The sequence below is a fragment of the Panthera leo genome, chromosome E1, assembly GCF_018350215.1.
Source record: "Panthera leo isolate Ple1 chromosome E1, P.leo_Ple1_pat1.1, whole genome shotgun sequence".
Lineage (NCBI taxonomy): Eukaryota > Metazoa > Chordata > Mammalia > Carnivora > Felidae > Panthera > Panthera leo.
In genome coordinates this window covers 60,092,499-60,111,882 of record NC_056692.1, presented here as the reverse complement: position 1 = coordinate 60,111,882, position 19,384 = coordinate 60,092,499, and the positions used below count along the sequence as shown (strand labels likewise).

At 63.6% G+C, this 19,384-nt stretch overlaps 2 protein-coding genes across 5 annotated transcripts; one reads left to right on the top strand and one right to left on the bottom strand.

Annotated features, from left to right (window-relative positions):
• Window positions 1-649: 649 nt before the first annotated feature.
• HGS (hepatocyte growth factor-regulated tyrosine kinase substrate) lies at window positions 650-15,810 on the bottom strand. The gene is given in 23 exon segments (XM_042914944.1): window positions 650-1,307; window positions 1,695-1,784; window positions 1,976-2,095; window positions 2,171-2,304; window positions 3,877-4,054; window positions 4,148-4,288; window positions 4,378-4,496; window positions 4,499-4,549; window positions 4,901-5,111; window positions 5,637-5,696; window positions 5,789-5,932; window positions 6,017-6,055; window positions 6,659-6,760; window positions 6,885-6,983; window positions 7,929-8,007; window positions 8,887-9,011; window positions 9,709-9,777; window positions 10,181-10,233; window positions 11,493-11,616; window positions 13,258-13,350; window positions 13,730-13,805; window positions 14,136-14,220; window positions 15,686-15,810. Coding segments are annotated over 23 exon segments (2,340 nt in total). The 5' UTR covers window positions 15,723-15,810; the 3' UTR covers window positions 650-1,196.
• ARL16 (ADP ribosylation factor like GTPase 16) lies at window positions 13,798-18,448 on the top strand. Of its 4 annotated transcripts, XM_042914949.1 has the most exons (5): window positions 16,021-16,081; window positions 16,240-16,298; window positions 16,775-16,888; window positions 17,462-17,577; window positions 17,742-18,448. In XM_042914949.1, exons 1-5 carry the CDS (start codon window positions 16,021-16,023, stop codon window positions 17,932-17,934), a joined length of 543 nt encoding a protein of 180 aa, XP_042770883.1. In that variant the 3' UTR covers window positions 17,935-18,448. The 4 variants fall into 4 exon arrangements, with proteins under 4 accessions (XP_042770882.1, XP_042770880.1, XP_042770881.1 ...); XM_042914948.1 differs by lacking the exons at window positions 16,021-16,081; window positions 16,240-16,298 and adding an exon at window positions 13,798-13,912; XM_042914946.1 differs by lacking the exon at window positions 16,240-16,298 and having other exon boundaries at window positions 15,907-16,061.
• Window positions 18,449-19,384: the final 936 nt, after the last annotated feature.

Below are 19,384 nucleotides of genomic sequence, written 5' to 3'. Positions count from 1 at the left end.
CCAGACATCCTGCACCCGCTCTTCTGCTTAGACCTCTGTAGCTCCACCCCGCTCAGCCAACACCTGCCCTGAGGGCCCTGGGTCTCTCCTCTTCCAGCTCATTTTCCAAGAGCCAGGCGTGGAACCGCACTTTAGATCATGAAAGCAGAGCCGTCCTCTGCCTCAACCTCTTGCTCTCCTGGCCCTGCTTTTGACCTGCACTCAGATCACCTATTAAACTAGTCCATTCTTTCTCAGAAGAGCTCATGCCGGGGTCATCTAAGAGACTTGGTATTTAGGGTGTGAAATGTTTTGAACTCTAGACGCAAAGGGCTGTGAGTTTACATTCTTAAAATATTTTCTTCCAGACCACGACTGGTGTAGAATCAGACCAGATCCTTGGGCTTTGCAAGCCTTGGAGGAGTCTGGGCAGAGCAGAGCCGGGTGGAGAGGGCTGCTGCTGGGCTCCCCAAGGGCACAGCTCGATGGCGCCCAGTTTCCAGGGCGGGAGCAGATCTGCAGCTGCTGCCAGAGAGTGTCCACCCCTGGCAACTGCCTGTGGAGCTGTGCCAGGCTTGGAGGACAGGCTGGCCTACGGACACGTGCCCACACGCCCCTGCCCAGACCTGGGCCGGCTGCCTACCACCTTCTTTCCGAACAGACACTCCAATACTTGTTGAAAGACGTTTTATTTTCAGTGTTCCATTCCGTCTACTCAGGGCACTGGATGACATGGCAGCTCAAAAGCAGAGAAGCTGGAGATGAACCCCCACCTTCCCGTGAGGGCCGGGGGTGCCTGCTGACCGCTGGGGGGCACGCACACGAGTCAGACCACAGGCTGCACAGGCTCACGGTGCAGATGGGAGGGCACAGGCTGCACGGGACAGAAGGGCCCCACTCCAGCAGCCCTCACAGGACCTGACACACTGGGCTGGGGGCTCCCTCTCAGAGAAGGTCCTTCCCTCCCACCCTCTGAGGCTTGGCCCTGGGGAAAGAGGTCAGAGACCCAACTCAGGGAGATGGGGATGAGGGTAGGGCCTGGAGCACGAGGAGTCAGCAGAAGAGGACAGAAAGGGGGAAGGGCCACCCCCTGCCTGTAGCAGGGACACTACATGGCGGTAAGAGGAGAGCAAGGCAGGACGATGCTAGTTAGAGACGGAGGCGGGGGTTTCAGAGAACCGTAGTGTTGTTCTGGATGGCCAGCTCCCAGCTGGGGATCAGTCAAAGGAGATGAGCTGGGCTTCACTGCCCTGTGCCGGAGGGCCCTGTGCCGGTGGCTGCTGGGCCACGGGGGGCGGCTGCTGGGGGGGTCCCCCTGAGGGCGCCATCTGGAGGGGACACAGAGGAACCATTGGCCCCGCCTTCCCACCCTCTACTGGCTGTTCTATAGAATGCTCTGCCCTGGTCTCAGCCCCAGGGAGGCCCCAGCCCCACTCCCTCCTCCCAGCGTGTGGCCGGTTCCCGTTTCTCTTCCTGCCCCAGCATAGACCCCACGCGTTCCCAACCAACGTCTGTGGAGTTGAGCTGACTTGGCCTCGAACTTTTAAGGGAACGTGCGTAGCTTGGATATCTGCGGGTGCTGTGGCGTGCGTGCGGTGTGTGTTGATGTCCTCGCTGCTGGGAACCAGTCCTGGCCTGCACTGTCTGTCCTCCCCAGGCCAGCCCCACCACCCTCAGCGTCCTGAGCCTCGCCGGCAGCCTGGGGAGAGGCTCACCTGCTGGTACATGGGCTGCTGCCCTGAGATGTAGGGCTGCTGTGGGGGCGGCATCGGTGTGTCCTGGCTGGGAAGGGTGTTCATGAGGTTCTGCGAAAATGAAGCGAAACTCACATTAAGGAGTCCTGCCGCCAATAAAGGGGGGGCATTTCTGACCTGAAAAATCAAACGCCCACCAGCTAGGAGACCCTGACGGTGGGGAAGGGGGTGTCGAGCAGGATGGCCTGCCCTGCCCAGGGCTCCCCTGGCGTCTTTTCCGTGTGGACGCCTCAGTCTCTCACCTGCATGCTGTACGGCTGGTAGCCCATGGACACCGCCTGGCTCCCCATGTAACCCATGGCACCGGACTGTGGAGGCTGGGAGATGGCCGGGAGGCTCTGTGGGGCCTGGGAGGCCACGTTCTGTGGAGGGAAGGGCGTGATGGGACAAAGGCTGGGGTCCTCTCCCCGGGAGAGGGCGCGGCCCCGCCTGCCTACCTGATAGCCCTGCGTGGGGGTGGGCTGATAGGAGGAGTAGGCTGGGCTGGCGGTGGGTCCGGCCGGGCCCTGGGGGGCCGCCTGCGCACCGGCGGCTCCTGCCGGGTACATGTAGGCGCTCACCATGCCGGGATCTGCAGGGGAGAGGAGCAAGCTGGCTGTCCTGCAGGGTGGGGGGCGGGGAGGGGCAGCACTTCGGAGTCTCCCTTTTTGTCGTGACTTTTGGGAGCGAGTTCATGTTTCACGTTCTCCCAAAAAGAAAAGCAACGAAATCAATGAGAACAGGAGAGGAGTTCTAAAACAGAATGAAATCAGAAGAGATGAACCAAACTGTACTGACAGTGACAGGAGGACACGGGAAGTTGGCGAAAATGAGCCCTCGGGCCTTCTGAAACTCAGCGTCTGGACCCTGCGTCCTCGGCTGAGAGAGGACCACAGACCTAGTGAACCTGTCAGCGAGCGCCTGTCCCCAGTGGCTCGGGCTGGCGTTCCCGGAGCCACTTTGTGTGTATCCCAGGAACGAACAAAACAGCACACGTGGAGTGGACGAGAGGCAGGAGTTAGAGGCGTGGGAAGGGGAGGGAGCCCCGTGCGGCATCACCGAAGCTTTGCCTGCCGGAAGACAAGCCGCGCGTGTCATCTACACGTCCCGGCGGTCCCCTGCGCTGAGTGCACCTGGGCCCGGGTTGCCAAAGAGCCTCCGCTATCAGGACCAGGGGCTCGCTGGACGGGAGCTATGTTTCAGGAAATGGAGCAGCCGAAGGGGTTTCCTGGGGCCACAGGAAACCCTGTGACCATCTGAGCGTCCAAACACACTGTAAAATTTGAATAAAATGGGTCTGCCTGATGAAAAAGTAGACAGGAGAGAAGAAAAAGTGCCTTCTTATTTTGAACAGACCTCTGATCAACGGGAGGAACGAGACAGTCACCGTTTGGCAAACGTTATGATAAACTCAGACAAAATTAGCAAAAAACATTAAAACCACGAGCTAAAGCCTGCAGAAGAACAAGGATGTAGGTGTCTTATCTCCTCGCCAGGGTCTTGTTGGTTACGGGAAAACCGTCCCCTCCGGGGAGGACACCCAACAGATGCCCACGCACCACGTGGCCAGCGGCCGGCTGTGCCTTCCTGCTGAACACTGTAGCCCCCCGATGACTGGCCCAAACACAGCCACGGGCCGTCACGCCGACCGAGACCAGACAAAACCCACTGAGGGGTGGTCTGCAAGACATGGGCCAGGGCTCTTTGAGAAGTCCGTGTCGTGAAACACACAGAGTAGGAACATTCTAGGTTAGGGACAAAAAGAAACAGAACCAGTAAAGACAACAACCGTGGGGTTCCTACTGGCACAAAGGGATGTGTGAGAGCTGAACCCGGCTGCGGAGGACGTCACACCACGGCCTCAGGGGCTCCTAGCGTGGCATCCGTGCCCAGGCCGTGAGGGAGTGACCTGGTTTTAGGACACGCATGCTGAGACCACGAGGAGCAAAGAGCATCGTGCCTGCCCCTTACTCTAAGAGGTTCAGGAAAGGGCACATGTGCCCGTATGAAGAGAGCGCAAACGTAACGTAACGCAACGTTAACGTGGGGAAAACCTGGAAAGCTCTCGGTGCTGTTTTCACTTTCCTGCAAATCCAAAATTACTCCAGAACGAAGAAGGACAAGCTGGTGGTCTGGGGCTCACCGGAGGTGCCCGCCCTGTTACCTGCTCCGGCCCCAGGCATGCCGGGGTAGGGGCTGCCGGCAGTGGGCGCCGGCTGGCTCATGTACACGGTGTGCATGGGGGAGCCCTCCACCGAGCCTGCTGGGCTGAAGGTGCCTGGGAAGCTGGTCGGGCCGGAGGGCTGGTAGAGCACGCCCCCGGCCGCGGGCACGGCCTGGAGCTGCGGACAGAGAGAGACGACGGTCAGGGCGGTCAGGGCAGTACGTGGTCGCGGGCGTCCCCGGCTAGGGGTGGGCCCGGCGGGGGTGCGTGCCTGGGCGTAGGGCAGGGAGAAGGCGGGCATCTGGGCCCGCATCTGGATGGTCTGCTTCTGCTGCTCCAGGCGCATCTGGCGCTCCTTCTCCTGCTCCTGCAGGCGCTGGATGGCCAGCTGCCGCTGTACCTCCAGGTATTCCTGCGGGCCACGGGGCAGGGGTCAGGGCCGCCCGCAACCTGGGCGCCCCCCCCCCCCGCCGCCCCGGGCCCCGGGGCCGACCGCCGCACCTGCTTTTTCTGCCGCATGATCTCCAGCTTCTGGGCCAGCTGTATCTGGCGCTGGCGCTCGGCTTCCTCAGCTGCCCGGCGAAGCTTCTCCCGGTGCTCTTCCCGCAGGGCGCTGAGGGCCCCCGGGCATCGCGGATCTGCGCCAGCTTGTCCTGCAGCCCCTCGTAGTATACTGTGGGGAGAGGGCGGAGCCGGGAGCCCTTGGGGTGGGTGGGAAGCGCTGGCCGCCCAGGGCTGGGCTCCCACTCCGGACAATGGCCCCCGGGCCTGCCCCTGCCCAGCCAAGGGCTTGGGGTGTGGGCTTCTCAGGGGCAGGGCCGGGGGTGGGATTCCTCCTTGAGCGGACTGCCCTATGCTCAGCGGGGTACTTCCCACCGCTGGGGGCACTTCCCCGAGTTGCCCGCGGCCCTGCCCCGCCCCCACCCTAAAAACCTTTGCCGCGCCCACGGCGACCGGGCCGGCACTGCCCCGAGGGGCGCAGCGAGGCCGCCACGGAAGGTCCCCCGTGCGCCGCGGCACCTACGCCTGCGCTCGTCCAGCTGGTTGAGCAGTTCCAGCAGCTGGGGGTGCATGCTGTTGATGGACTGGAACAGGGACAGCACGGCCGAGTCGTTGGTGATGCTGCGGCCGCGCACGTGGTTGCTCTTCATGCGGTTGACGAAGGTGGTGACGGCGTTCTGCAGGGCCTTCAGAAACTGCGCGTGGCTCTCCTCCGACTCCCCGTTCTGGAATTGCTGCTCGGGACACACGTGGGACCTTGCTGAGCGTCCCCGCCCCACCCCGTGCCCTCCAGGGCCCCCAGACAGGACCCGCCACTCCAGGCGCTATGCTCCGACCCTGCTGTGCATCTGACTCGATCCTCCCAATGGTGCCGCTGAGCCCCAAGGAGCCCCAGGAGCGCCTCCTGCCCTGGGCTCCGTGTCGGCCAGGACGGAGCTGGCCGAGCTTGGGCGGCCTGGCTCGGAAGCCTTCAAGGTGGCCTGATTCCCTTGAAGAGGCCCTGGTCTGTTAGTCGATGGCCCACAGAGCCCCCAAGCCCCAGGACAGGGCAAACAAAGATTCATCCGGGTGGTTCTGGGCTGCCCTACAATATTCTGATCCACGCCAGGCAGCAGGTGGCCAAGAGCCAGCTGGTGCGCAGGGGTTCCATGGAGTTCTCCGCTGGAACAGCTCGCCTCCGGGAGGTCACTGTGGGCGGGGCCCTGGCCCCACCAGGAGTAGTGCCCGTAACGGGGCCCTCAGAGGGGGCCACGGCTTACCTCGCCAAAGGGGCCGCTGGAGGGGGCCACGGGCTGAGAGTCTGTCTCCGGGAGGGGCGTCTGGAAGAGGCCAGAGGGTGAGAGGGGCGTCCGGCCTATCCCAGGCGCCGCCCCCCCAGGACCGTGGGCCTGGAGTGCCGAGAGCAGCCCACCTCCAGCGCACTGGCAGGGACCGTGTGCCCCTCCGCGGGCGGGGCAGCCGGCTCCGTCAGGGGCGCGGGGGCAGACGGCGTGGGGCTCTTCCGGGACTCCTCCTGCTTCTTCTCCCAGTAGTTCCGGTTGAGGTACCGGGCAAGCTGCACGGGCAACAAAGGTCACTCCCGAGGAACAAGGAGCTGCATGGGAAAGCACCACGCGCAGAGGCACCCTCGCCCCCTCACCTCAGGGTCGATGTCCTCAGCCAGAGGCGCCGACGAGGTCTGGGGAGACACAGGCCAGATCGGCAGTGACCCACGGGCTCGAACACTCACCCAGCTCCTCCCAGGCCATCGCTCAGGATGCTGGGATGCCACGGCCGTGACAGTGGGCACTGAGCACCGGCCAGTCTGTCCGAGGGGCCCCCGGGGCTCTGGGTGTGGTACCCCCACGTCACTTCCCAGAAACCACACTGTAACGTCCCAACGGCAGGTGCAGGGTCTCCTTAGGCCTTGGCCAGCTGGCCCCCCTGCTCGTGCAGCCCCGCAGAGCCCACGATGACTTCCTAAATCTTCCGCCCCACCTGCCACCCACCCCCTATTTACAGAGGGAGCTAAAGCCAGAAAAAGGCAGACCCCTTTTGACCCCAGGGTTCACCCATCTCCTCTTGCTCGGGGCGGGGGCGGGGCTGGGGGGGATGCCTCCAGCCTTCCCATGTCCTCTCCCCTCACAGGGGACCCCTGGCCAGGGGCAGGAAGGCCGGGGAGGTCCAGCCCGGACCTCGACCTGCACCCACCCCATCAGGCGCCGTCTTTTCTGGGGCAGCCCTCTGGCCTGCCTCCCCACCCCCTGGCACAGAACCGCGGCCCGGCCTGGGATGGGCTCACCACTGGCGAGGAGTACAGGCTGCTGGCAGGGGGCGCCGACGAGGCCACGGGCGCGGGTTCTGCTTTGGGGTACGTGGCAGCGGCGTAGGCAGACTTCTGTCTCTGCCGGAGCAGGGAAGCGTCAGGGCGCAGGCGGACTAAGCCTCCACACTCCTCGGCCCTCCCCAAACGTCTAGGGACGTTCTCCCCCCGTGCCCCCGGACCGGGGGAGCCTCCCTCGGCTCACCATCCTCTCCTTCTCCTCAGCCTCTGACTGAGACAGGGCCAGGGCCAGCTGCAACTCCTCCTCCTCTTGCAGGGCCGTCTCGTCCCGCTTGGGGGGCAGCTGGGGACAGGCAGGCCGGTGAGCGGGGCCCGGGGCCAGGAGTACCTGGGACTACTGGGACAGGGGGCCGGTCAGGTACTCTTGGGGCAGCTGGGGACAGACAGGCCGGTGAGCGGGGCCCGGGGCCAGGAGTACCTAGGACTGCTGGGACAGGGGGCCGCTCAGGTACTCTGGGGGCAGCTGGGGACAGACAGGCCGGTGAGCGGGGCCCGGGGCCAGGAGTACCTAGGACTGCTGGGACAGGGGGCCGGTCAGGTACTCTGGGAGCAGCTGGGGACAGACAGGCCGGTGAGCGGGGCCCGGGGCCAGGAGTACCTAGGACTGCTGGGACAGGGGGCCGGTCAGGTACTCTGGGAGCAGCTGGGGACAGACAGGCCGGTGAGCGGGGCCCGGGGCCAGGAGTACCTGGGACTACTGGGACAGGGGGCCGGTCAGGTACTCTTGGGGCAGCTGGGGACAGACAGGCCGGTGAGCGGGGCCCGGGGCCAGGAGTACCTAGGACTGCTGGGACAGGGGGCCGGTCAGGTACTCTTGGGGCAGCTGGGGACAGACAGGCCGGTGAGCGGGGCCCGGGGCCAGGAGTACCTAGGACTGCTGGGACAGGGGGCCGGTCAGGTACTCTGGGAGCAGCTGGGGACAGACAGGCCGGTGAGCGGGGCCCGGGGCCAGGAGTACCTAGGACTGCTGGGACAGGGGGCCGGTCAGGTACTCTGGGAGCAGCTGGGGACAGACAGGCCGGTGAGCGGGGCCCGGGGCCAGGAGTACCTGGGACTGCTGGGACAGGGGGCCGGTCAGGTACTCTGGGGGCAGCTGGGGACAGACAGGCCGGTGAGCGGGGCCCGGGGCCAGGAGTACCTAGGACTGCTGGGACAGGGGGCCGGTCAGGTACTCTGGGAGCAGCTGGGGACAGACAGGCCGGTGAGCGGGGCCCGGGGCCAGGAGTACCTGGGACTGCTGGGACAGGGGGCTGGTCAGGTACTCTGGGGGCAGCTCCGCTGTGGACGACGCCTTTCCTTCTGCTTTCCTGGAGGCGAGAGAACGTTGGGTGGCCGAGCACCTCACCCCAGCCCCCCGCATCCCGACAGAATGACGACAGAAGTGCCACAGGCCATGCTCTAGAGAAAAGCCGGTCCCTCAAACCAGCTGTCGCCTCTGGGATGCAGGACCCTGGGCAAGTCACCGGCCTAAGCCCCAGCCCCCTCTCCTGAAAATGAGGTTCACACGTGGGAAAGGAAGTTTTCAGGGGAGCGGCCTGCAGACACCATCGCAGACGCCGGGAGGTGGACAGCACGGGCCTCCAGACAGGCCGCACCGAGAGGGATGAAACCTCACTCCTGGGACGGAACCAGGAGCACAGAACCAGACTCTAAGGCAGCTGAGGAGGTGGGACGGCCACCTGTCATGTGCCACGGACCTGGATGGGCCTGACAGGGACGCAGTGGAACCAGAATGGGAGCGCAAAGTAGGTGTTGGCCCCGCACTGATGTCACGTGGCCCGGTGCGACAACTGTGCTGTGCTCCCAGGAGAGCGTGCACTTCTAGGGAAACACACGGGGCTTGGGGTACAGGGGGGGCGGGGGGCTACCCGCAGCTCGCTCGCAGAGATCCAGAACGGACACGGTGTGCGTGAACATGCAGGTGGGTGGGGAAGGGGGACCGTGCAGTTATGCCAACGTGGCGGCCTCAACACTGAGGGAGCCGGGAGGAGGCCACACCACGTGGCGTCTGCTTACCGCCCCTGCGTCTCTTCCCTAAGTTTTACGTCCAAGCTAAAAAGTTAAGAAGCACACAAACCCTAGCACCCGGCTGGCAGGTCTGAGAGCCTGGGTGCGTGCCAGCCCCCCTCCTGGACAGCCAGGACCCGGAGCCCACGAGGCCCTCGGGGCAGCCGGTGCGGACTCACTTGTTCAGCTGCTCGTAGCACGGCTCGCACACGCGCACCTCCTTCTCGATGCCGAACTTGGGGATGGTGGAGGACTTAGAGGAGCACTTGCCGCAGAAGATCTGGCCGCACGCCCGGCAGTGGTGCTGTGAACGGGGCGGGTCAGGGCGCGGCCCGCCACCGGGCCGCTGCCCTCTCGCGCCCACCCTGCCCACCTCCGCCTGCTGCTGAGTGCCCCCGGCCGGGCCTCCCCGGGTGGGAGCTGGGCCAAGAGCGGGCAGAAGGTAGGCCTGAGTGGCCCCAAAGACCCTCGGGAAGCAGCACGCTTCCAGGCTCCCGACTGCAGCCATCGTTGTGGTAGAAGTCCAATTAAAAAAACCCACGCACGAGTTGTGCTCGGGGATGAGTACTTGCGGGACAGTAGATCCGGGGCGTCAGCTGAGACCCCCCCCCCCCGGCCCCAGCCTGCACCATTGCCTTCTGTGCCTCAACAGGAAGGGAGGCTGCAGCCGGGGGGCTGGAGCGCACAGGCTGTCGGCCGTGAGGTGCAGCTAAGGGCGCAGCAGGCCCGGGAAACACACGCCCGAGCCTCCCGCGGCCCCAAGCCCACGGCATTCTTGTCCCCTGGGGGACGCAGCCTCGCCCAAGCTTCCTCCGACAGCACAGGCCATCAGACTCAGGACCCCTCGGTGACCACGATGACCGCACGGCTGGGGGTGGACTTGGCCCCCCCCCCCCCCCGCACCACGAGGTCACAGCCAAGAGGGAGAGGACCTCGAGTGGGTGCAGCGGCCTCACGGCAACAGCGGGTGGTCTGGGGGCTGCCCCGGGGGGCACGCTCACCTTGCGGGTCACCACCCCGAACTGCACCCGGCAGCGGTGGCACTCTTCGGCATCCACCCAATCGGGGGCCTGGGGGACAGGCAGAGTCAGGGTCACGTGGCCCCCGCCTTCCCTGCCAACATGCCCACTCCCCACAAATGGGGGAAGACCCCAGAGAGCGCAGGGGCTGGGGGCCAAGTCCGCAGACGCGAGGAGGGAGGCCACTCCAGGACACCCTCTTCACTCTAAGCACGTGGCAGCCAGGCTCCCTGCGGGCCGCAGCGACACAACGGCGGGTCTTAGCTACGCGAGCCCGCCAGCCACAGGCACCTTGAACGACCTTCCGACCCCAGCCTGACGAGACCCAGCGGCACGTTCTCGTGGAGACGGCAGCTCCCCCGCCAATGTTCCCAACGAGCCGGGCCCCCCGGGCTTCCCTTCGGCTCCCTCAAAGCAGCCTAACTCCCAGATGCCCAGCACCCGGAGGACTCACTCTCTCTGCAGCAAACATGGCATCGCTCTCCTTAAACTCTGGGAACACGTGTCCTGGAGGAAAGAGCCCGCGGTCACCGCCGGTGCTACCCTGGCACGCAAGACCCCGACCGCCCCACCTGTCCTCGCCCCGTCTGCCCCGAGACCTTTAGGAGCCACGTTCTAACTCTTGGCATCCGCCTCCCCAAACGGACCTACAAAAGGAGGCCTAGAGCCCCTGGGTGCAGAGAGCAGCGACCTGGCACCAGGTGAGTGCGCCTGGGTGCACGAGTGGGCCTGCCCGGTACCCGAGGTGGCTCCCCACGGCCGCGCCATTCCGGGGCCGTGGCATGGAGCCTGGCCGCACTCCCACCACACCAAGGGCCTCACAGATCCTCCCTGGACCTCCCATCTGGCTCCTGGCCCCACACTCCAGCCCCCTGTACCTCTCAGGATTCTTAAAACCAGTTCCCAAGCTTTTCTGAGACACAGATCCCTCAAGAATTCAAGCTTCAGATGCTCTCCTCAGCAAAGTGAACGTGAGCATATACCCACCATCCCAGGTCCAAGGTCCAGGGACTGCGGGCCTGAGGCCAACTCACCAACACGGACAGGACCCTTGTCACACGTTCTCCACAGGTTCCTACCCGCCCGTAGCCACCAGACGCTGCCCCTGCCCCAGGCCTCATTTTCAGGGCCAGAGGGCTCTGCCCAGGTGGGGGACACACCCGCTCAGCCACGGTGGCCCAGCCCTTGCCAGACCCCACCAGCTCGGCACGGCCACTGTGGCGGCGGGGAGGAACCTCAGCTGTCACGGCCCAGCTTAAAGCCCTCCTGGGACCAGCTCTGCCTGAGCTCTCCTGCGGGCCGGCACCTCCCAGGCCTTCGCACCAGCCCGCCGTGGCTCCAGGGCCTCGGAACGGAATCCTCTGTGGGATTCCAGGGCCCAGCCCTTCTCACTGCCCGTTCTCGTGTTCAGGTCTGGTGTGCGAGCTGCCTGCTCCCCAGGCGCTCTCCAGCCCTCGTGCTAAACCAGCACCAGGGTTTAGAGGCAGGGTTCCCAGGCTTTGCTTCCTTCCTAGGACCTGACGCTCGGGAATTGGCTCCTTCACTAACCCTTCACTCGTGTGTCGTCTGCCTCACCCAGGGGGTGTTGGGCTGCCCCACGGCGATACCACCTCAAGCTCCCGCCACCAATCACGCAGCACGAGGCCGTCCCCCGCCCCGCACACGGTGCACACAGCCTTCCTTGGGACGGCCTGGTGCAGAGCGGCCCCTCAGCTCCTAGAGGCTGTGTCCCGAGCCTGGGACCTGACAGACCCCGCCCAGCTCACCTTCCACCTTCATGATCTGGTACGTGTCCTGGACCACCTTGTACTTGGGCTCGTTCCGGAAAGCATGCGCCCAGGCCTGGATCAGATATAGGATCTTGTTTCGGACGTTTACCTCCACCTGCCTCTGCAGAGAAAGGAGAAAGGAGAACAGACAACGAGGAGGGCCGTGAGAGATGGGAACACCAGAGAGGGGCCTTGCGACGAAGCGGCAGGGAGACCGCGCCACTCTGAGCGCACGGGCCGGCAGGGGTGTGTGTGGGGGGGCCCTGCGTGGGACACAGGGGCCACGCACGGACCCACTCCCCAGGCCCGACGCTCCTCCGTGAAGCCCGGCCCCGAGGACAAGCCCATCACAGCCATCTACCCACACAGGACCGAACTTGTCCTCAGTCCCCTAGAAAAAGCTGGGGCCTCCCTGAAGCCCAGATCCACTACCCTGCCTCCTCTTGCCCTACCCCAAGGCACCCTAACTGAGCCGAGAGGCCCCTCGGCCTGTAACCCACTGTGGCTCCAGGAAATGCCAGGCCGAAACAGGCAGAGCCCGGCAGGACCGCGTTGAGGCCGCGGACACGCGGCCGGCTGCCTCTCCTCTGGTCACAGCCAGCCTGTGTGGGTGGGGGCCAGCCGCTCCAGGAAGCTCGCCGCGTGCACAGCCACCATTTCCACCAGGTTCCAGCACGGCCAGTCACATCTCCAGAGCTCTCTCGGGGACGCTCAGTAAGACAGCAGGGCAAGTAAGCTGCTTCCTGGAGATGCCAAGTAGACTCACGCACGAGGCCTCCGGTTCTCTCCCGTAACCTGCATCCAGTGAGTGGAGCCCTCTTTCTTACGGTTACCCTCCTTCTACAAAACGGGGTTAACAGGCTCAAGCCACGTGTGGCACATGGGATGTGGCCGTGATAGCACGAGGGGCAGGGCTAGCCCTTCTGACCTTGTAGCCAGGCCACCCTAAGGACCGCCTGGGTCACCAGTCGGAGCCCACCTCAGGCCCCGGATGGGCTCTTGGCCACGTGAGCCCACGGGTGCCCACCCGGGCCGGGCCCACCAGTGGTGACAGAGCCGGTATACGGGGCTGGGCTCCTTGGCCGCCCCCAGGTGGCCTCACCCCTGCGAGATGCCCTTTCACCTCAAAGAATGGCCGCACCACCTGCTCTGTATCACCCAACCTCATGTTGTCACCACCCACATCACAATCCCTGCAGCTGGGCGGTGGCCCGTGCAGGACACTCTCTCTAGGGACTCTGGAGGACCGTCCCTCCCCTAAGAACAGAGAGTGTGAAACCCACTCCCCAAGGTGTCCCCGGTATGCCGTCTCCCCCAGCTCTCCCTCCACGAACACGTCAGACTCACGTGCCTCCCTGCTCAGAATTCTGGCTCTGCACGTGGGACAGCCCCCCCCCCCCCCGCCCACGCTTCGGGGCTCCCCGCAGGCCTCCACCCGCACACCCTGCCCACAGCTACTCACGCACACACAGCTCCTTCCCCACCACCCAGTGAGGCTCTGAGCCCAGCCCCTGGGAAGCCTTTCCCCTAGGAACGGCGGGGTCTCCTCTGTGTCCCCAGACGCAGCAGCCTGGCTCACTTCTGGTGACGCCCCGACCTCACCCAGCTGGGATTCCTGAGGCTGAGGTGCTCACCTTCCTGTCCTCTGCTCTGCCCGGCACTGCTCTGCCCCAGGTGCCGGCCAACACCCAGAAGAGCCCGGCCTCGGGGGTCACTGCACTCCCCACAGTCTAGAACCATCTGTCCCCTTCCAAGAGCCCACCTTCAACAGCTCCTTTAGCTCCTCCATAGTCTGCTTGTTGGCCACCTCATCGTGGACCGTCTGGCCGCAGTTCTTCACCACAGACTCCATGACCTGCGGGACCCGAGGAAGGGACGGGCCAAGTCACCGGTCAGGGTGGGACGCCCCTCCCGGACAGGCCCCTCGGGCAAGCCAGCCTGTCGAGGGATCCACGTGGCAGCTCTGGGTCGGGCAGCAACCGCTGCTACGTGCGCCCCTTCTGATTCCATTTTTTACTACCAGGGACAGAGACGAGAGTCCACGTCTGGGCCCCAAGTCAGCCGGCTGCAGGTGGGACAGCTGAGGCATGACCTCTATCAGGTTGCTCGTATCTCCCTCGTTCTCCAGGCAGGTGGGCAAGGCCCCAGACTCAACTCGTCTCTGCCTTCCTGACACGGACACCGGGGTGGGGACTCTTGAGGTGGCCAGAGCGCGGGGCGGGGGTGCTAGTTACCTCGAGGGCATACAAAGCCACGTGGGGATTCTTGTCGTTGACTTTCTTTTTGATAGAACTCACTGCGTATTTTGCTCTGAAAGAAAAGGACGTTGGTGAAAGAAATAGAAAAACGAACCATCTCAGAAGCTAACGTGAAGAGAGCCCACCCGCCCTCTGGTCCTCAAAACCCCCAAGCAAACGGTAAGGGAATCACACACCTCCAGGCTATACAGAGAAAGCCCTTTCGTTGTCCCCAGATCCCAAAACTCCCAGTGTGGAGACCATTCACTTCTCCACCTCAGGACCTGCTCCCACGAGGGCAGGCCACTGCCGGATCTTGGCGCATCAGAGGGCACCAAGCAACCCCGAGTGCGCCATGGTGCCGCCCCCTCGCCTCTGGGCGGCACAGGCCCGCCTCACTTACTGTGTGTCCCCCTGGCGGATGAGGTCACAGATCTGGAGGATGGACTCCCAGTCGGTCTCCAGCAGAAGCTGGCTGGTAGCTTTGTCTAAAGCAAAAACGCATCGTTACTGGGGCTCGGCGTTCGTCTGATGCCCTAGGTGGCCCCAGAGCTCCACAACAGGGAGGAGAGACCGTCTCCTTCCCATTTAAAACATTTGGACTGAATGGAAAGGCACACGAAAATCCTCTTGCCACCTGATAATGAGAGCGCTGTCCTTCTCAGAGAAACGACAAACCGCTTAAAAAATAATGATACGGAACACCGCTTATGCACTTGTGGACCAAATGCCGTTCCAAAGGCTTCATGCAAATGCTGAGTTCTCACACAGCCTCGCCAGCAAGGGCCTGTTTCCATCCTCTTTACCGACAAAAACAAGGAAGCCGAGAAGTGAGGTCCCACGGCTCGCTGGGGCAGAGCCAGGCAGAGTTCAACACTACACTCGGCCACCTCATCCCGCAGAGTCCCTGGTTCCCCCCAAGTTTAGCCTAGTTGACGAGATCCCAGCAAGGGCGAGGCTGGAGAAGATGCCAAGTGTTTTGTGGGATGAAGACAGGACTGACCCGGAAGAAGGACTCTCTGAATGACACCTTCACACTCTCCACATCACAGGTGCCTCAGGCAGACACACATGCTCTGTCCTCCAGCCCTGCTGCCTCTCCTCCCGGGGACACACAGGTGATCTAACGAGGTGCACCCACTCGCAGTACTGGTCTGGTAGTAACTTCGGGGTTGATCTCTGGGGGGCTGAGCCACCGCTCAGCTGCGTGTGCTCAGAACAAGGAAGGTGGCTCATCTGAGGTCTTCTCCAAAACCGTATTCAAGGGGAAAGCGTGACAGGCTCAGACTGACCACCGGAGCACAGGGAGCACTGGCCCCAAACAGAGCCCACGCAACGCAGTTTCACTGGGGGCAGAAGAGGACACGTCCCTAAACATTCATTTTCTTTGCTAAAACTCGTGACCTCCAGGAGGCTCCCAAAGGATCAGCTCCACCTCCGGCAAACAGAAAACCCGCCTTCCTAAACCACCGCGGCCTTCCGGGAGCCCAGTGGGGACAGACAGCGCCGGCCTGGTTCCCCAGGGAAGCAGCGCTCATAAGAGCGTGGCAGGTCCCAGTGAAGACACTACTGGTTCCACCGTTTGGAGCCCAATGTTTGGGGGGCACCCTCAAACCCCACGCAACCTAGGTTTTTTGGGGGAGCGGGTCTATGTGACCAGGTCACCCGTTTCCGTGACTCAGGACTTGTGGCCCGCTCAGTCAGATGCTTGTTTCCTCGGGACCGGCCCGCTCCCGGCCCAGGAGCAGAGCCCCGAGCGCAGTCGCCGCGGGCGCGGGCCCGGTCTCCTCCGCAGACCCTCACCTACTCGGGTCGGAGCCCGCGCCCAGCACCCGGGACTGCCCGGTCCCCAAAGCGCGGGCGCGCCCACCCACACCCCGGGGGCTCGGCGGCCGCCTCCCGGCTCAGCTCCCAGGACGCGGGCCGAGCCGCGGGGGGCGGGGGCCACGTTACCTAGGAGACGCTCGAAGGTGCCGCTGCCGCGCCCCATGGCGCCCCAGGACCCCGACCCGACGCCGCTGCGCTCCCCGCTGCGAACCGGCGCGCCCCCGACTTCCGCTTCCGCCTTTTCCCCGGGCGCGCGCACGCGCGCGGCGCCGGGCCGGGCCGCGAGCGGCGAGGAGGCGGGCTTTTCGGCTCGCCCCAGAGGCTGTGCGCCGATTGGGCTGCACTAGGTCGTGAGCGCCGCGAACCAATGAAGAACTTGGACGTGAGGCCTATCCAATGAAAGCGGGGTGGAGGGCGGGACTTGCGCGGGCTACGGATGCCGGGTGGAGTCCGGGGACGCGATGTGTCTTCTCCTGGGGGCCTCGGGTGTCGGGAAAACGCTGTTGGTGAAAAGGCTGCAGACTATCCTTCCGCGTCGGGCGAGGGCCCGGGGGTGGGGGGCGGGGTGCGCCCGGGGGGGCGGGGCTGGGGGCGCCGGGACGGGGGGGATTTTCCCCGGGCGGGGTCCGGCTGCCGCCTGCCTTCCCTGCCTGGCTCTGGGGATCCTTGACCGCGCGCACAGCTGAGCTCCGGGGATGGGAAGGGCGACCTGGGCGATGCTCCCCCGACGCGCCCCACGGTAGGCACCCGCCCTCTCGCGGGGCAACGAGAAGGGGGTACCCTTCGCGGTTTGCAAAGTGCTTTGGGCTGTTTTAAGCGGATGCTGGAGTCCGGCCGGTCCCTGTGTTAAACCCAACCCTCAGGAGGTGAGGGGTGTCTTGGGAAGGAGACTGCCTCCTGGGACACAGCTGCAGGGGAGGTGGGTGCGGGACAGGGGCCCAGAGCCGCCCACCCCTCACCACTCTTGAGACTGCTTTTTCTGGTCGCCTCGGAGGGCGAATCCCCCGATGGGTGTGGGTGCTGCGGCCACAGTCAGCTCTGAGGGTTAGGGCGTTGGAACCCAATTTAGTCTTCCTTACGTAGGACTGTGTCTTAGGGGCTAAGCCCTTGACAAGGGGCGTTTTGGGGTTTGGATCACAGTGTAGAGAGCTGCTAGCCAGGAGTTCCCAATGGGAAAGTGCTTGTGTCCTTTGTGCATCTCGAGTTTTTCCACAGGTGGGCACCAACCTTACTGACATCGTCGTCCAGAGAAAGATTACCATCCGGGAGCTGGGGGGGTGTATGGGCCCCATCTGGTCCAGCTACTTTGGAAATTGCCACTCTCTCCTGGTAGGTCGTAATCCTTTGCACTTAAGCGTTGTCTGGTGCTGGACCTCACTCTGCGTAGGCTGAAGTTTGGGTTCCTGAGCAATTACGCGAAGGCAAGGAAACATGACCGAACTTCGAGTTGCTTCCTTTTTCGAATAGCTTGATCCCTAAGTGCTTCTGCTTCAGAGCGGACATAAAAGCTCACGCAAGGTGTGCTGAGGGGAGCGTTTATTCTCTGCCAGTAACTGGCGCTTGCTCTCTGCCTTGATCCTCTGGGTGTGTTTTATGTTTGTGTTTGAATCCCACATCTCTTGGGTTTGTCCCATCCTGGCAAGGCCTGTGCCCCAGATTCCAGGACCCTTCCTGGAAGAACTGATGACCACGTGAGTAGTGGAACTTCCACGTAGGTGAAAGCAAATGACATCAGGTCGCTCTCATGAAAGTCATTTCCCCTAACTTCTGCTGTCCCCCCAAATCCTTTGTTTAAAAGTCCTTTTGCTCTTCCTGAGCCAGGTCTTGCTGCCCCAGGGAGGGGATTTGGGAAGGACTGTCTCCATCACGGGGTGGTCCCATCTCTGTTTTCTTCCTCCCCAGTTCATGATGGACGCCGCTAACCCCACTCAGCTGTCCGCGTCCTGCGTGCAACTCCTGGGCCTCCTTTCTGCAGAGCAACTCGCAGAAGCATCCGTCTTGATTCTCTTCAATAAGATGTACGGTCTGTCTTCCTGGAGGAGAGCACGGCCGCGAGTCCTGGGAGGAGCTCCCTTGGAGTGGAGCCGGGACGGTGGCTCGTGGCTTGGGGGGTGGGGGGTACCGTGGGCTTTGGGATGCACTTGTGGCAGCCCGCCGTGACGGGGTGCTGCTTTTGCCCTAGCGATCTGCCCTGTTACATGACCGTAGACGAGATGAAGTCATTGATCAGGCTCCCAGACATCATTGCCTGTGCCAAGCAGAACATCACCACGGCAGAAATCAGCGCCCAGAAGGGCACTGGCTTATCGGAGGTGCTGCGCTGGCTCCAGGACACCCACAGAACTGACAGGCGACTGCCGGGAGGAGAACCGTGACCGGCCGGCTCTGGGGAGGAGGCAGAGAACGGCACCGCTTGGCCTCTGGCGATCTGTTCTCGTCAGGGACAGGACGACCCGACGTGAGCCTAGGAGATGGGCTCCCGTCCTGAGTGGCGGTGATGGGTAACTGGCCTTTAAACGAAAAGATTGTCCCCAGGGCTGGGAGAGGACAGGCTTGCAGGCGGCTGCGTGTCCTGCCTGGGATGTGCTTCCTGGGATGTGCTTCCCGCCCATCGGGAAAGCAGCTCTACTTTCCTGACGGTGTTTGCACCTCCTGGGACCAGACTTGCTCTGGGGACTGTGGCACAAAGCCGTACCTGTGGAGTTTCCCACATGCCGACGATGTGGCCTCCGTCGTGTGAGGCCATCACCTTAGGAAGAACCGAGCCTGGAGTCAGAACAAGAGTAGTGTCTTCATCCGTTCAGCAAACGTACATCACCCCGAGGAGGGCACAGGGCTCCCGCGGGTCGGTGCGAGTGGGAGCGGCCCTGCTAGAGCACAGGGGGTGCCGTGCTCAGCTGAGGGGGCTCACGTGGGGGGGGGGGGGGAGGGGGGACACCTACTGGTATATTCGTGTCCTAGAGCCTCCGTAACAAATTAGCGCAAACCTGGTGGCTTAAAACAATTTGTGCTGACAGTTCTGGAGGCCAAACTGAAACCGACGTCAGCAGGGCTGGAGGCTCTGAGGGGAGAACGCGTTCCTTGCCTCTCTCCTGGCTTCTAGCGGCTGCCGTACTTCTTGCCGTGACTTGGCTTGTCACACACAGAACTAGAGTCCCTGCCCGTCTTCCACGGCTGCTGCTCCCTATGGGGACACCCGTCACTGGATTTAGAAGCCACCCTAAATCCAGGATGATCTCTTGAGGTCCACGATTACGTGTACAAAGGCCCTTTTCTGGAGTAAGGGTACACTTGCATGTTCCCGGTCGCAGGGAGACCTCTTTAGGGCTGCCGTCCAGCCCACTGCAGTTGGCTAAGAAGCCTCTACTCCTGGGCGTGGTTGAGTTGCTGACAAACGGCTTTCTCCATCTCAGCTGGCAGCAGGGGCTGGCTGGACCACGAAAGAATGCCAGGCATCTGTCGTCTCGCTTCCTGCGTGCAGGGCACCGGGCCCAGGGCCTCCTCCCGCACAGTTTCCTGTTGGCCACTCTGCTGGGGTGTTCGCTCGGGGGTTGCAAGTGATGCCTCAGAAAGGCTCTTGCATAGACTCCGGGGTAATTTGGGCTCGAGTCTCTCCCCGACCCCCACCCCGTGGAAGCGACAAACCCCCTCCTCTCTGGGAAGGGCACCACTGCTCCAGGGGTCCCACTGTGCGGCTGTAGATGCGGTGGTCTCCATCCCGTGGGCGAGTCCTGGTGGATGTCACGGACAACCTGGCACCCAGGGTGAATGGGCTTTCCTCACACCTCCCACCTTCAGAGAGCTCCGTGCGCTCAGGGGACGTGC

Excerpts from the sequence above, each read along its gene's own strand:
- ARL16 (XM_042914949.1), top strand. The coding sequence starts at position 16,021 with ATGTGTCTTCTCCTGGGGGCCTCGGGTGTCGGGAAAACGCTGTTGGTG. Across the intron at positions 16,082-16,239 it reads GTTGGTGAAAAGGCTGCAGA|AGCTGAGCTCCGGGGATGGG; the intron begins CTATCCTTCCGC and ends GACCGCGCGCAC. Across the intron at positions 17,578-17,741 it reads TTGATTCTCTTCAATAAGAT|CGATCTGCCCTGTTACATGA; the intron begins GTACGGTCTGTC and ends CTTTTGCCCTAG.